The sequence below is a fragment of the Mercenaria mercenaria genome, chromosome 5 (genome assembly GCF_021730395.1).
Source record: "Mercenaria mercenaria strain notata chromosome 5, MADL_Memer_1, whole genome shotgun sequence".
NCBI lineage: Eukaryota > Metazoa > Mollusca > Bivalvia > Venerida > Veneridae > Mercenaria > Mercenaria mercenaria.
In genome coordinates this window covers 65,922,563-65,940,110 of record NC_069365.1, presented here as the reverse complement: position 1 = coordinate 65,940,110, position 17,548 = coordinate 65,922,563, and the positions used below count along the sequence as shown (strand labels likewise).

The window sequence follows — 17,548 nt, the reverse complement described above, 5'->3', positions numbered from 1 at the left end:
CTTATTACGGTCATTTACAAATAAAAAATGGGCAGTTTGATTTGTTATACCTATTTCCCAGTTTCCGTTGATAATTTGTTACTTAAATACTAAAAATAAGCTCTAAAATTGTTCAAATTTCAGTATAAAATTGTGGTGTCTTGAATTAAATTGATGTTACCATGGAAACGAAGCCCGTGACCTATATGTCTAACTGTAAAATTCAAAAGCGTTGACACTGGTCTATTTAAGGAACACAGCTTCGGCTTTTTATTTTCATTTCAACAATATCCATGAGAATAATAGCAGCATGCAGAACGATTTTTTCAATAAAAATGTCAGACGACGGGCACTGCTGTAAGTATTTTAAGCTGTGAAATTTGTTCAATTAACTGCAGTTCATACGAAAATATTACTAACGTTAGAAATAAGATGTTTTAAAGCTACATTCACAAGAAAGATAATTTTATATAATATTTTTTTATAAGAAATTACGATAAAAAGCAACATATAAACTATTTTAAACATCTCTGTTGCCATGGTTACTCTAAAGTTTAAGAAAAACATAGTACCATGTAAAGTTCTTGTTATTTTGCTAATCATATTACCCAAATATTCCATATTGGTCAATAACAGAATGGCACTGAAGCCGTCGAAAAACCCGTTTTCATAAATAATTGTTGAAAAATGAGAGAAAATGCGTTACCATGGAAACACGAGCCCCGCGACATATACATTTTAAGCTTTTATTAGAAAGCTAATGCGCATACTAGTAAAACTATTAATTATGCAGACTTCTACGGATAACAATGAAACCAAAATACACTGAAAAGTGTTAAATATCCGTATTTTCCTTCTTCTTTCTATATAAAATACCTTAAGAGGGTCATGTACTTCAAACCTGGATAAAAAATGTACTTGAAGGGACAGAGATAAACGGAACTGAGATTGTAGCAGTTAAAACATTAAATTACACGAAATACAAAAAATCACTGCGGTTCAACTAATTTGAATTTACCCTGGTAACAAGGTAACCTACCTCCTTAAGTAACACTAACGTAAACCAAGAAGGTTCACACAAAAAATCCTTTTCTTGCCAGCACGATTCAATTTGTTTTCATTTTTCTCCTTTCATTTCCGGTGCAGGTAGCAGACTGGTTTACAGCTATTTTACGGACCCAATTCCACATAATAAAACCAATAAGAAAATTTAGATAAATATAATTTCGTATTTGTCAGCGACTCATTAGTAACTTTTCTATCAACTAGAATTTATTATTCATACAACAGCTATACCACTTTCCTCGTTTATAATCGGTGAATTGAGCAACCTGTGATATGATTGTATCCGTAAACCGAATGTAGTGCCGCACAATAAACTAAATAATATTTTGACGCAGTCTACTTTCGCTTTTGAATATCCGGTAATCGGCGTCATAGCATGATAGCAACATGGCGGACTTCGAGATTGTTGTCAAACAATAAAGGCAAAATCATCAATAGTTAATAGTATTTGTGTATGACAAATTGACAATACTCCCCATAATCTAGTTAAAACTTTTTATTTTTTTGTTTACTGGTATTTTTATTTATTGAGAAGGTCGAGCAAATACTCGTGTTGTTGATACTAGTCATTTTACTCATTTTTAATTGAATGAATTTGAAAAAAACAGTATGATTCATCATGTTTTTGTTCATTAAATAACTGGTACAATATATCCCAGTATATTGCAATGTCCACATACAATATTGCAATATATCGCAATACCAATTTTCGTGGCAATACCCACCCCTAATATATAGAGCCGGCTACCTAAACCTTTAGTCTAGGTAGCTGGAACAGGCTACGTAGACCTTTGATCTAGGTAGCTGGAACCGGCTACCTAGCCACTGCCAATGTTAAAACTTTGCAGGACCAAAATAATGGAGCATAAATCACAGTACACAGTCATGTAGTTATTGGTTTTATCACTTGTGCATATTGGCGTGTAGACACGGTAAACATTAATTGTGTACAGTACAAACATAGGTTTAAATCACCAGAAAATTTATAATTCTGGGTATTATTTGATAATTTTACATAAATCATTGAGGAATTGAATCCCCTTTCAATACATGTAAGTTTTATTTGAATTTATGGCCAGTTTGTGACATAATTGACATTTAAACATATAGCATGTAAAGCGTTGGCAGTGATGAAAATTTCATCGGAAATTGCTTCCACTATTTTTGTCTTTCGAGTGTTTGCCGTGAGTGGGGATATTGCCCATATGAAAAAATCATCTCAATATTTCCTAGAATTGCATCACACTTGTTGGACTACATGTAGCTTATTGGGATGACTTATTTTATTGATCAGGTCGGCATTATGTCACTTCCGTTGCAACCGATAATGCAAATATCGAGGAGGTAAAAGTCATCTACTCTGTAAGTCCTATCACTCTATGAAGTTTGAAGGTTCTGGGTCAAATGGTTCTCAAGTTACTGATCAGAAACAGTTTTCCAGTTTCTGGACCATGTGACCTTGAACTTTGGCCAGGTGACCCAAAAATCATGAGGGGTCATCTACTTAATATTTCCAATCATCCTATGAAGTTTCAACATTCTGGGTCATGTGGTTCAGAAGTTATTGATCAGAAATGGTTTTCCCTGTTCAGGCCCCTGTGACCTTGACCTTTGATCAAGTAACCCCAAAAATGATGGGGATCATCTACTTTGTAAGCCCTATCGCCAAATGAAGTTTAAAGGTTCTAGATCAAATGGTTCTCCAGTTATTGAACGAAACTGAAGTGTGATGGGTAGATGGCCCTTGTGACCTTGACCTTTGATGGAGTGACCCCAAAATCTACTCTGTAAGTCCTATCACCCTTCTAACTTCAAAGTTTGAAGGTTGTGGGTCAAAACGTTCTCAAGTTATTGATCAGAAAATGGATTTCCATGTTCTGGCCCCTGTGACCTTGATCTTCAATAGAGTGACCCAAAAATCAATAGGGGTCATCTAACCTGCATGTCCAAACATTCTATGAAGTTTCAACATTCTGGGTCAAGTGGTTCTTAAGTTATGAAGAAATGGTTTTCCATGTTCAGGCCCCTGTGACCTTGACCTTTAACAGAGTGACCCCAAAATCAATTGGGGTCATCTGCTCTGCATGTCCAATCATCCTATGAAGTTTCAACATTCTGGGTCAAGTGGTGATCAAGTTATTGATCGGAAATGGTTTTCCATATTTAGGCCTCTTTGACTTTGAACTTTGACGGAGTGACCCCAAAAACAATAGGCGTCGTCTACTGCATAAGTGCTTTCACCCTATTAAGTTTAAAGGTTCTAGGTCAAATGGTTCTTCAGTTATTGATCGGAAATTAAGTGTGACAGACGGACAGACGGATGGGCAAAAACAATATGTCTAATACAGTTGGGGGGAGACATACTGATTAAAAACTGAGTATGGGAAATAACATCTTTAAGACCACATTTTTTTTTTCTATAAATCAAAAAGATATCATAGGGTAGTTTGCTTTGGATCCCACACTTGTTTTCATGATCATGACAGTCTGTTGGAAAATCACAGTTTTGATGACTTTTTCGCAAACAGAATTTTTTCTACATTGTACATGTAGATTTTAATGAAACTGCTCATGATTTTAAACTAACATACGGTATGTAATATGGTGAAGAAAAATGTATAGATCCATGTGCTTGTTTTTGATCCAGATAAATGAGATTCAGTTCAGTTCAATGCAATGACTTTATTTATGTGGTTAACATTAAAATACTATTACATGTACTTCTGGTTTATCAGACATGCAGTACTACCATAACTGCATGCACCTTCAGGGCTTCCATTAAGCGGCGTCCCGGCGTAAAATACGCCAAAAATTATGATCCGTACGCCAGTACACAATGTCAGAGGCATACACAGGATTTCTGATATTTTCAAAGGACGACAAAATCAATATAACTCTATCAACGTAACTTCACTCGAATGACGTGATTAGCTCCGCCACGTAACTAATCAAAGTGGCTTAACTCTTGATTGACAGCCTCGTAAAAACTGCCGGCATTGTTTGAAGTGTGAGACTAGTGTGAAAGCATCATGTTTGATACAGACCGTCTGTAAATGTAAACCGTTATAAATCCAGATTAGATGACATGTTTAGAAGGCGCTAATTGCCGACAATAAAACATTGCATGCATTTGGCTCGGATTAAGTTGATGGAACAAGCTCCGAAGTCGGAAGACAAAGTAACTAATTGTGGAAAATTTATCGATAATTTCAGCACAAAAAACCTAACTGTTAATACGTAGTTGAAATTATTAATTCCTTTATAAATGGAAATCAAAATATAATTTCAGTTCATTACATAATTATTATACGATATGTACTTTATATTTGCAGGATGAGGAGCAGATTGTTAAAAAGGAATTACAAACATTGAAGGAAACTATGGCAGATTCAGTTATATCTAAGGTGTTTGTCATTGATATTTTCAGCCCAAGTGAAACTATTTCCAACAACATTTGACCGCCCGAGTGTATAATTAGTGTTCAAAGACTGTTTTGCTATAAATTATTTTTATTCTAATATATCTTTTATTGTAAAATTTATATCAAATATGATAGAACTGTTTCTTCGTGCATTCATGGCACCATGGTAGGTCATTGCGTTCCTTTGTTTATACATGTGCATGCCAGTCTTCGAATTTGGCCACTAGTCCGAAGCCCGAGGCTAGTAAAAACCTAGATCGGACTAGTATTTGTCTCTAGGTGACTAGTCCGAGAGGCTAGTAAAAAAAATCGAGAGAATACGTATAAAATTACCAAAAAAAAAAAAAATCCATAGCGTGAGTTTTCTACTAGCGCACAGTATTTGATGAGTGTAGATATTACGCGCACCAGCGGAAATAGACTGGTTGAGCGTTCCTTGCGCTGAATTATCCATATCGAGAAGCAGAAGGAAAACCAGTCTGTTTAACCTAGCGTGACCTTTACTAAAATAGAAAAGTAAAGTAAACAAATGTTTCAACTAAAATATACACATCTATCTAATTATATATAAAAGGGGTCAGATAAAAAAAAAACTTACAAATGTATGTTTAATCAAATATCATGGGTAAGGAATAACATTTCATGAATAAAACTCTTACCATCAGATGAGTCAGAGTGTGACATGAGTGAGGATTATATCAACTCGATGCTTGAAATGTTCTCTTGTGAATAAAATGTATAATGAACCAAAATAAAAAGAAAAGAAGCTTGTTTTGCAGTTATGTTGCATATGTATAATAAAAATGCAATAAGCAATATCAAACAATATCACACAGAGTTTAAAAATGACACCAAACAAATAAAAAATACACCTTTAATAATTTACTGTTCGGACTACCAAAATTCCTTTCGGGCTAGTAATTTCTGCTATGTTAGTAGTCCGGCTGGCTAGTACTTTGAAAAGTTTTTCGTGAAGACTGGCATGCCAGGACCAAAAAGGGTATTATGTCTTGCGGTAGAGTTCAGTTTGTACGAAAATGATGGCGAATTATTCTGCAAAGCAAATAACCATCTCAATATGTGTGTAAATTAAACAAGACAGTTGTGCAATGTGACATTTTATTTTAAACATGCTATGAAGTAAAATGTTTGATGAAATTTGAAAGCTCTGTTTCTAGATGCATACATGGCGCTAAATGTCACGTCAATGTGACGTCAGCATAATATCGTTGTGATGATTTAAGCATTGCTAGTCATATTAGAATTACAAGTAGTGCCATTTTCATGAATATTAACTTTTGTCATGTCCAAACATGCAAACATTCAGGTGTAATGAATTCTTAACCACAAATTTCTAAATAAAGATTATGCAAAAAGTACCCAAAACACCTACAGTATTTGAATGTTTTCAAATTAGTAGAGCTTCTGTTGTCACAACAGTTAAGCATGTAAGCAGGTTTCTCAAAAACTACACCGCCAAATGTTTTCTAACTTCACACATTTTTGGCATCTGTAGATGACCTCACAGGACAAGTTAAATAGCTCTAGCTTTTATTTTGTCAAAATAATGCCTCTTTTTAATCTTAGAATGTTTGGTAAAAGTTCTGCATGTAAGTGGGTTTCTCAAAAACTACCAGGCTGAACACTTTTAGATAACACACAATTTGTTTGCATCATGAGATGACCTAAGAAGGCAGGTTACATAACTCTGGCTTTGATAGTGTAAAAATATGTTGCTGTTGTCCAGTGATCGTATATCTATCACCATGTGTCCTTTGTCCACCCTCCATCATCCTTCTTCAGAAATTTTTTCCTCTGAAACTATAGGTCAGATTTACTCCAAACTTGGTGTGTAGCATCCTGACATCGAATTTTCACTAGTTTGTTCAAAGTGTTATGCTTGGCCGGCCTGCCAGAGTTGTAAATAGAAAAGTCTGTAAACAACTTTTTCTCATGAGCTACTTGATGGATCTTCACCAAACTGTGTTGGTAGCTTACATGTATGATCCCTTCCATCAGTTTTGTTCAAATGATTCCACTTTTGCTATTTTACCAAAGGCTCATGATGAGCTTTTGTGACCGCTCAATGTCTGTTATGCGTCGTGCGTCATCCGTCCGTCAACATTTTCTAAAAGAAATCTTCTTGAAAACCATTGGGCAGAATTACACCAAACTTCACAGGAATGATCCTTGGGTGGCACCCTTTCAAAGTTGTTTAAAGAATTGAATTCCATACAGAACTCTGGTTGCCATGGCAACCAAAAGGAAAAACTTTAAAAAGCTTCTTGTCCAAAACTGCAAGGCATAGAGCCTCAGTACTTAGCATGTGGCATCATCTAATGGTCCTCTATAAAGACTGTTCAAATTATGCCCCTGGGGTGAAAAGAGGCCCTGTCCTAGGGGTCACAAATTTTACATAGTCTTATATAGGAAAAAACTAAAAATCTTCTAGTCTGAAACCACAAAACCTAGGCTTTTGATATTTGGTATGTTGCATTGCCTAGTGGTCCTCTACCAAAATTGTTCAAATTATGTTCCTTCGGTGAAAAGAGGCCCTGCCCTGGGGGTCTTAAGTTTTACATAGACTTTTGTAGGAAAAAAGCTTTAATATCTTCTTGTCTGAAAGTTCAAGGCCTAGGCCTTTGATATTTGGTATGTAGCATTACCTAGTGGATCTCAAAGAAGATTGTTCAGATAATGCCCCTAGGGTGAAAGGAGACCCCCACCCTGGGGGTCACTTGTTATATGAGTTGTATAGGAATACATACTTCAAAAATTATCAGATCATATTTCCTAGACTGTTAAATTATGTCTCCCCCAGGAGACATTGTTTTTGCCCTGTCTGTCCGTCCGTCCGTCCGTCCGTCTGTACGTCACACTTCATTTCCGAGCAATAACTGGAGAACCATTTGACCTAGAACCTTCAAACTTCATAGGGTTGTAGGGCTGCTGGAGTAGACGACCCCTATTGATTTTGGGGTCACTCCGTCAAAGGTCAAGGTCACAGGGGCCTGAACATTGAAAACCATTTCCGATCAATAACTAGAGAACCACTTGACCTCGAATGTTGAAACTTCATAGGATGATTGGTCATGAAGAGTAGATGACCCCTATTGATTTTGGGGTCACTCCGTCAAAGGTCAAGGTCACAGGGGCCTGAACATTGAAAACCATTTCCGATCAATAACTAGAGAACCACTTGACCCCGAATGTTGAAACTTCATAGGATGATTGGTCATAAAGAGTAATTGACCCCTATTGATTTTGGGGTCACTCCATCAAAGGTCAAGGTCACAGAGGCCTGAACATGGAAAACCATTTCCGATCAATAACTAGAGAACCACTTGACCCCAATGTTGAAACTTCATAGGATGATTGTACATGCAAAGTAGATGACCCCTATCGATTTTGGGGTCACTCCATTAAAGGTCAATGTCACAGGGGCCTGAACATTGAAAACCATTTCCGGTCAATAACTTGAGAACCACTTGACCCAGAATGTTGAAACTTAATAGGATGATTGGTCATGCAGAGTAGATGACCCCTTACGATTTTGGGGTCACTCTGTGCAAGGTCAAGGTCACAGGGGCCCGAACATTGAAAACCATTTCCGGTCAGTAACTTGAGAACCCCTTGACCCAGAATGATGAAACTTCATAGGATGATTGGTCATAAAGAGTAGATGACCCCTAACGATTTTAGGGTCACTCTGTTAAAGGTCAAGGCCACAGGGGCCTGAACATGGAAAACCATTTCCAATCAATAACTTGAGAGCCTCTCGACCCAGAATGTTGAAACTTAATAGGATGATTGGTCATGCAGAGTAGATGACCCCTTACGATTTTGGGGTCACTCTGTGCAAGGTCAAGGTCACAGGGGCCCGAACATTGAAAACCATTTCCGGTCAATAACTTGAGAACCACTTGACCCAGAATGTTGAAACTTAATAGGATGATTGGTCATGCAGAGTAGATGACCCCTTAAGATTTTGGGGTCACTCTGTGCAAGGTCAAGGTCACAGGGGCCCGAACATTGAAAACCATTTCCGGTCAGTAACTTGAGAACCACTTGACCCAGAATGATGAAACTTCATAGGATGATTGGTCATAAAGAGTAGATGACCCCTAACGATTTTAGGGTCACTCTGTTAAAGGTCAAGGCCACAGGGGCCCGAACATTGAAAACCATTTCCGGTCAGTAACTTGAGAACCACTTGACCCAGAATGATGAAACTTCATAGGATGATTGTTCATGCAGAGTAAATGACCCCTATTGTTTTTGGGACCACTCCGTTAAAGGTGAAGGTCACAGGGGCCTGAACATTGATAACCAGTTCTGATCAATAACTTGAGAACCACTTGATCCAGAATGTTGAAACTTCATAGGATGATTGAACATGCAGAGTAGATGACCCCTATTGATTTTGGGGTCAGTCTGTTAAAGGTCAAGGTCACAGTGGCCTGTTCATGTAAAATCATTTTTTGGAAATAACTTGAGAACCACTTGACCTACAATGTTGAAACTTAATAGGATGATTGGACATGCAGAGAAGATGACCCCTATTTATTTTGAGGTCACTTGATCAAAGGTCAAGGTCACAGGAGCCTGAACAGTGACTTGAGAACCACTAGGCCAAGAGTGTTGAAATTTAGCGGGATGACTGGACATGCCAAGTAGATGATCCCTATTGCAGCCAACCATCAGTGTCTCTTTGATTTTTGCTCCTGACCCCTGTTGACTTCTTGCCTATAGGACTTTGCATTGGGGGAGACATGCGCTTTTTTACAAAAGCATTTTCTACTTATAATATCCTGATGACCCCAAGCGATTAGGGGTCACTTGACTGTGACCTTGACCTACTGACCTACTTTCTTTTAAGCAACTTCTCATGAACCCCTTTATGAATCTTTGCCAAGCTTGGTCTGTAGCATCCTTTTTCGAACCTCTCTTTTTATTCTTATGAAACAGTTCTGCTTGGTCTCTTTTTCAGGATGCTATAACTTAAATGTTTAAACCTTAAACAACTTCTTTCCACAAGTTACTTCATGACCTGTAGTAGCACTTTCGATTGAACTTTGCAGAGTTTGTTTCTTTTCTTAAGTCTTCAGCATTCTTAACCAGGTTTCATATCTCTGACTTACAGTTTACAACATTACTTAATCCCCGCCTGCAAACCTAGAAATGTTTGGTAACCTAGTATTTATAGAAATAGTCAAGTATGCGGTCAGCTTACAGCTCTTGTTTTCTGTCAGTTATTACATACACATCTTGGTTAGACATAAAAGTGTTTTTTCCTGATTTCATTTTGCCCAGGTAGACTGACAAATTTGAATATTACACAGACTTGAATGTGGTTTATGGTCATAAATTTTGTGTTACATAGTACTTAGTCAAGATAGTCTCATCCCTTAGCCTGCTGGCAGTAAGAAATTCTGTCTTTGCAACCAGTTCAGACCAAGATCAGCTGCACATCTGTGCAGTCTGATCATGGTCTGTACTGTTCGCCATTCAGTTACCATTAGTGTCTTTTTGGTAAGCACCCCTTTTAACAGTTAATGGTACTGTCCAAATTGAAAGATGGACAAGTTCATTATAGATATTTAGCAGGATAAGGTTAAAGGCCAGCATTTTACTTCTTTTCTATATTTTTGGTGAAAGAAAACATTCATTGCACTGCAGCAATTCGTCTAGGATGCTGGACTCAAAATAAATGATTTGGAACAATTTTTTTGGCTTGGATATATAGTGTAATGTTTGCCTTATATATGAACTGATTTTCAGCAGAAATTATAACATTCTTTACATTCTTCTTGGATTGAATTATTTGTAGCTGTTGTTATTTTATTGTTGTTTTTATTTTTATTTAGATACCAATGAGAGATTACCTCTGTAGACTGGTATATGCTGATATGTTGGGGTATGATGTATCATTTGGTCATGTGCCTGCTATCAAACTGGTCACTGGCAACTCACTTGTTGACAGAAGAGTTGGTAAGTTCCTTGACTTTGGGTAATTTTATAATCATTTATGTGCTATTTATACAGCTGCCATTTTCAAGTTATTAAGACTTCAAGGTTCGTTATAATGTTTGTGAAAATGCTGTTGGCTCATTAACCTTTAGCCTGCCAGTGGCAAGTGATTCTGCCTTTGCGACCAGTGCAGACCAAGATCAGCCTGCACATCTGTGCAGGCTGATCATGGTCTGCACTGTTTGCTATTCAGTCTGTAAATTTTCAGTGAACACCCCTTTGAATAATAAGTGGTATGACCCAAATTGAATGATGGACCACTCCATTTTAGAAATTCAGGAGTGTAAGGGTTATACAAGGTTTGTTTAGTAAATTTGTAGACTGACTGTACAAATTTGTTCCCTTTATGTTCAGTTTAGTAAAAATGGTTCTGTTATAACTATTGACATGCTCACTAGCATTGGTACTTGTAAAAATAGAGTGACTTCACACAGTACAAAATTAGAGGTTGTTAAATAACAATAGCAACACCCTAGTGACTTTGTCAGTGTTTTGATGTCTTGAATGTAAAATAATTATTGACTGTAAATGAAATTAGTTACATTTTAAATTTCTTTAACAGAAAATCACTTCAACTCCGTGAATTTCATTAATAACATTAAGTTTTTAAATGATGCATTGCTAAAATTTAAGGTCAGTTGGTCATTTTGAGTCTGAAAAAACTTGAAACAACATTTTTTCTAGGACAGCCATAAGTTGTCATAAAATGACTTAAATTATTGAAATGAATTATAAAAAATATTGTGAACAGTGTTGATGTTACGAAGATATTGCTGATGTGGGCCTCTATGTATACTCCTTGTTTAACCCTTATCATGCTAGACACGATTGATTCTGCTTTTGTAACCAGTGTAGATCATGATCAGCCTGCACATACATGCAGTCTGATCATGATCTGCACTGTTCACCATTCCGTCAATATCTTTTTGGTATGCACTCCTTTTAACAGTTAATAATAGATGGAGAATTTCATTAAAACAAAATTTGCGTGGTAAGGGTTAAACAAATGACCATATAGTAAATATAATATAAGGTAACAATACCACTACCAGACATGGTACGTTTGTAGCTGATACATTATTTTTTCAAAATGATACAAATTTAAGACTTCTTTTTTTTGGCACTAGTTTTGAAGTTATTGCATTAGTCTACATACCGGTATTTTGTGAACAACTCGAGAGATCGTAAACATTGTACTTAACCTGACCAGCAATATTGTTTGGCAGGGATATTGGCAGTGTAGAACTCATTGTGTCTGCTGAACAACTTTAATTTTGATCAGATTAAGATATTGAAATGAAAGTTGGTCTGTATGAAGCTTATAGTGAGACCAAGGTTGTTGTAGCATATGGGGTCAGTGGAGTCAGGACTTTATAAGGTCAATAAAACGAAAATCTAGACAAAATAGTGTCCACTCTTAAATATATTGAAATGAAACTTGACCTGTAAGTAGCTTATAGATCGAAAGCTCTAGATCGGGCTTGCTCCTATAGCTATATGATATATATCCTGTTGTTTTTTTTTGTCAGGATATAAGATTACAGTCCTGTTAGACTCCAGATATAGGTCATTCTATTTTTAAAATATAGAAAACTTATGTTTTTATGCCCCAACCATTAATACGAGATTGATTATAGTATTACCCCTGTCTGTGTGTGTGTCTGTGCCTGAGTGTGTCTGAGTATGCGTCTGATGTTGGTGCTCAAAATCTTGTCCGGCATCCGCGCAGGATCCGTGCTGTTCACTAATGGTTTCTCTAATTGCAAAAGGCTTTGGAAGCAAACAGCATGGATCCTGACCAGACTGCGCGGATACAGTTTGAAATTTGAGAAAATGGCTGATCATGGGAGCATCCATTAAAATGTGTTTATGATGTCATTTACACACTGCTGAATTATTTATTTAGCAAATAACCTTTGAAATCGATTAATTTCATAAGTTTCTTAAGTGTAAGATGTAAAACATGGTAATTTCTTAAGTATATACAATTCAAATATGTATCTAGAAATTTAATTGATTCGCCATTTTGTTTTTTGTTGGCATGGAAACAAAACAACAGACATTTTTGATCAAATATTTATATGCTCATAACTTGCTCATTTTGAAACGGATTTTGAAAATTCTTTCACTTCTTTAAATGATTTAAGAAATACAAGCTGATGGAATTAATGTAAGAGCAACATTGCCTTTCCTGTTAATGACATATTTCCAGTTTCTCAGGATATACTAGTATGTCATATTACTGTCGTTAATGCTTTCCTTCTGTTCACAGGATATTTGGCATGCTGCCTTCTGTTGCACCGAGGTTCAGAGCTAACAATACTTCTTACTTGTTCAATACAGAAGGTATGATTTTGATATAGTTTCAGGTAGTTGTTACTGCAAAAGCAGAAATTTTCACGAGGGTTTAATTTTCGCTATATTCACAAGAACCTACATCTCGCGAAAATTAATCCTCGCGTAAATATTCACCATTAGTATAATTCTAATTCAAGCGGAATACCATTTTTACAATTTCGCAAACATTAAACATCGCGATCATACTCAAAATTCCAAATTCCTGAACTTTTGACCCTGCGAATATATGTGCATTTACAGTACTATTATCAAAACTCAGTATTAAGACTAGCAGATATCATTAACGACAGAAACTATTTTCATAGGTCGTGTAGTACCTCTATGACAGATGGTACCTCTTTAGGTGTGGCTTAAATGTAATAATATTTAGTATTAAGTCATTATTTGTAGTCATTTTAGTTGATGTAAACACATATTGCTAGTGATAAAAAGTCATATTGACACACAGTGACCTTCATCAGTGATGTCGTAATGTTGTGATGTTATAAAATATGACATCATACAAAATTAAATAAGTCCTTTACACTATCAAATGTTTTGCAGTGCTGAAATTGGTTGCAACCCTTTCAGCATTGTTGGATTTGATAATAAATGAATTGTGAGTCAACTTGAGGATTTACCAACCAGGGTAAAATGATATTAAATTAAGGCTGTGCCCTCGGGGTATGTATCAGTTTTTCCAGGTCAGTAAATCCTGGTAAACTACGGGTAAAATGCAACAATATTTTAATGTATACTGTAGAGTGAGACCGCTGTTATATAGTAAAATGTCTAGTAGCAACGGTAGCAAGTGAATCAGTCAGTTATACCCTAACATAATAAGTGTAGAATATTCCATTTATGACCCATACGCAGCAGAAGACTGACATCCTACACTCCTGTTGTTTTGCTTTGTCTAGTCTTAATGTATCCAATCCACAAATAAGCAAGTTCTATATAACAGCACTATTAAAACATATCAAATATTGATGCCTGGTAAGCTGATATAATTTTGGTATCCATTTGAAAGCGTATTGTCTACTGAAAAAGAATATATATATTACATGACAAAAATATGTTCTAGAATATTTTTTTTAATTTATAGTTTTCAGTGATACATCAACAGAAATCCAGTTATTACAGTGTAAGATTTATCATTTTGCAGTCAAAAACATGACTGTAGTGATTCTTGCATATTATTTATGGTCATCTTGTTTACTAATTCTCACTCAGCAGATACAACTCTTTCAAATGAAACCAAAAACAACAAGGTGTCACCAGGCATCAAAATTTACCTATTTGTGGACCGGATAGATCTGCTTTAAGTTGGTTTAATAATGCAATGTTACGTGTTTATGCCTTTAAGTTTTAAGTGTAAAGCAGATATATGCTGTATAAGGTTTTTGTGCCCCCATCACTCAGTGGAGGGGATATATAGATTTGGTCTTGTCCATGCATCCGTCTGTCTGAAAAAAGTTTGTGATGCGCCTAGCTTAGAAAGTATTTGATATAAATTGATGAAACCTTGTTTGAGGCTTTATCTAGATATGAACTTGTGTACCTCATATCTTTCATCTGGCTCTGCCCCCTATTTCCAGAGTTATGGCCCCTGAAATAGTAAAAAATGCACATGTTCACCTTGTGACACGCCTAGCTCAAAAAGTATTTGATATGAATTGATGAAACCTTGCATGAGTCTTTATCACGATATGACTTTGCGCACTTGGCATTCTTCTTGAGATTTAACGCTAATTACAGAGTGTCAACAGCCATTGAAATAGCCAAAATAGTGGATTTTTTGTTTGTGATGCTCATAGCTCAAAAAGTTTATTGCCTAGAATAATGAATCCTTTATATAAAATGTTTGTTGAGGCTATTTCCCCTTAAGACTGCAAACATTTGAATTATTGCCCCTTATTTGTGACAAATGTGGGGGCACACCCTGTGTACTACAGACACATTCTAGTTACATGTAAAACAAAAGTACTGTATCTGTGTTGTAGGATATAACAAGTTCTAACATCTTGGATAACCTTATGGGCATGACAGCTTGTTGCCAGATTTTACCTGTTGATACAATACCTTATATATTACCGGCAGTCCTAGATAATCTCAGGCATTCAAGGTAAGCCCTGTAGTATCTGTAATTTCATCTATTGTAAACCATGTACTGTGTAATCTCAGGCATTCAAAGTAAGTCATTTAGTATCTGTAATAATTGTAAACCATGGTTCTGTGTAATTTCAGGCATTCAAGGCAAGTCTTTTAGTATCTGTAATTTCATCTATTGTAAACCATGGTTCTTTGTAATCTCAGGCATTCAAAGCAAATCCATTAGTATCTGTAATTTCATCTGTTGTAAACCATGGTTCTGTATAATCTCAGGCATTCAAGCCAAGTCCTTTAGTATCTGTAATTTCATCTATTGTAAGCCATGGTTCTTTGTAATCTTAGGCATTCAAAGCAAGTCCTTTAGTATCTGTAATTTCATTTATTGTAAACCATGGTTCTTTGTTATCTCAGACGTTCAATGCAAGTTCTTAAGTATCTGTAATTTTATCTCGTACATGTAAACCATGGTTCTTTGTAATCCCAGACATTCAAGGCAAGTCCTTTTAGTATCTGTAATTTCATCTATTGTAAACCATGGTTCTGTGTAATCTCAGACAAACCGCCTCGGTAGCCTAGTGGTAGAGCGTCCGCTTTGAGTGCGGGAGGTCGTGGGTTCGATCCCTGGCTGCTTCGTACCAAAGACATTAAAAATGGTACTAGTAGCTTTCTTGCTTGGCGCTCAGCATTAAAAGGATAGTGCTAGGACTGGTCAGCCCGGTGTCGGTATAATGTGACTAGGTGGGGTATCATGCCACATGTCTACAGCAAGATATTCCAGTGAGGCAGCACTATAAAGTTGGGCATTGTGCTCATTGCTGCAAGTAGACACACACACACACACACATTCAAGGCAAGTCCTTTTAGTATCGTAATTTCATCTATTGTAAACCATGGTTCTGTGTAATCTTAGACATTCAAGGCAAGTCCTTTTAGTATCTGTAATTTCATCTATTGTAAACCATGGTTCTGTGTAATCTTAGACATTCAAGGCAAGTCCTTTTAGTATCGTAATTTCATCTGTTGTAAACCATGGTTCAGTGTAATCTTAGACATTCAAGGCAAGTCCTTTTAGTATCTGTAATTTCATCTATTGTAAACTATGGCTCTGTGTAATCTTAGACATTCAAGGCAAGTCCTTTTAGTATCATAATTTCATCTATTGTAAACCATGGTTCTGCGTAATCTTAGACATTCAAGGCAAATCCTTTTAGTATCGTAATTTCATCTATTGTAAACCATGGTTCTGTGTAATCTTAGGCATTCAAAGCAAGTCCTTTAGTATCTGTAATTTCATTTATTGTAAACCATAGTTCTTTGTTATCTCAGACGTTCAATGCAAGTTCTTAAGTATCTGTAATTTTATCTCGTACATGTAAACCATGGTTCTTTGTAATCCCAGACATTCAAGGCAAGTCCTTTTAGTATCTGTAATTTCATCTATTGTAAACCATGGTTCTGTGTAATCTCAGACATTCAAGGCAAGTCCTTTTAGTATCTTTAATTTCATCTATTGTAAATCATGGTTCTTTGTAATCTCTGACATTCAAGGCAAGTCCTTTAGTAGCTGTAACTTCATCTATTGTAAACCATGGTTCTGTGTAATCTCAGACAAACCGCCTCGGTAGCCTAGTGGTAGAGCGTCCGCTTTGAGTGCAGGAGGTCGTGGGTTCGATCCCTGGCTGCTTCGTACCAAAGACATTAAAAATGGTACTAGTAGCTTTCTTGCTTGGCGCTCAGCATTAAAAGGATAGTGCTAGGACTGGTCAGCCCGGTGTCGGTATAATGTGACTAGGTGGGGTATCATGCCACATGTCTACAGCAAGATATTCCAGTGAGGCAGCACTATAAAGTTGGGCATTGTGCTCATTGCTGCAAGTAGACACACACACACACACACATTCAAGGCAAGTCCTTTTAGTATCGTAATTTCATCTATTGTAAACCATGGTTCTGTGTAATCTTAGACATTCAAGGCAAGTCCTTTTAGTATCTGTAATTTCATCTATTGTAAACCATGGTTCTGTGTAATCTTAGACATTCAAGGCAAGTCCTTTTAGTATCGTAATTTCATCTGTTGTAAACCATGGTTCAGTGTAATCTTAGACATTCAAGGCAAGTCCTTTTAGTATCTGTAATTTCATCTATTGTAAACTATGGCTCTGTGTAATCTTAGACATTCAAGGCAAGTCCTTTTAGTATCATAATTTCATCTATTGTAAACCATGGTTCTGCGTAATCTTAGACATTCAAGGCAAATCCTTTTAGTATCGTAATTTCATCTATTGTAAACCATGGTTCTGTGTAATCTTAGACATTCAAGGCAAGTCCTTTTAATATCTGTAATTTCATCTATTGTAAACCATGGTTCTGTGTAATCTTAAACATTCAAGGCAAGTCCTTTTAGTATCTGTAACTTCATCTCTTGTAAACCATGGTTCTGTGTAATCTCAGACATTCAAGGTAAGTCTTACAGTTTTATTTAAACCAGTTTAATCTATTTTTCCAGAGTTCTTGATAATCTTAAATAGTTATCATGATAATTTCTGTAGTTCCATGTAAAATGATGTCATCTACAGTACCATAGTTCTATATATAAGTTCTATA

The 17,548-nt window shown here is 36.2% G+C and overlaps 1 protein-coding gene across 2 annotated transcripts in view; it reads left to right on the top strand.

Moving 5' to 3' along the window:
* The window catches only part of LOC123557463 (AP-4 complex subunit epsilon-1-like), a 204,765-nt gene that overhangs the window by 166,582 nt on the left and 20,635 nt on the right, over positions 1 to 17,548 (top strand). For both annotated transcript variants that reach the window (XM_053543780.1, XM_045348927.2), the window contains exons 2-5: positions 4,377 to 4,448; positions 10,333 to 10,456; positions 12,768 to 12,841; positions 14,836 to 14,957. In XM_053543780.1, coding sequence (XP_053399755.1) covers positions 4,377 to 4,448; positions 10,333 to 10,456; positions 12,768 to 12,841; positions 14,836 to 14,957 — 392 coding nt within the window. The remainder of the gene's footprint in view (positions 1 to 4,376; positions 4,449 to 10,332; positions 10,457 to 12,767; positions 12,842 to 14,835; positions 14,958 to 17,548) is intronic.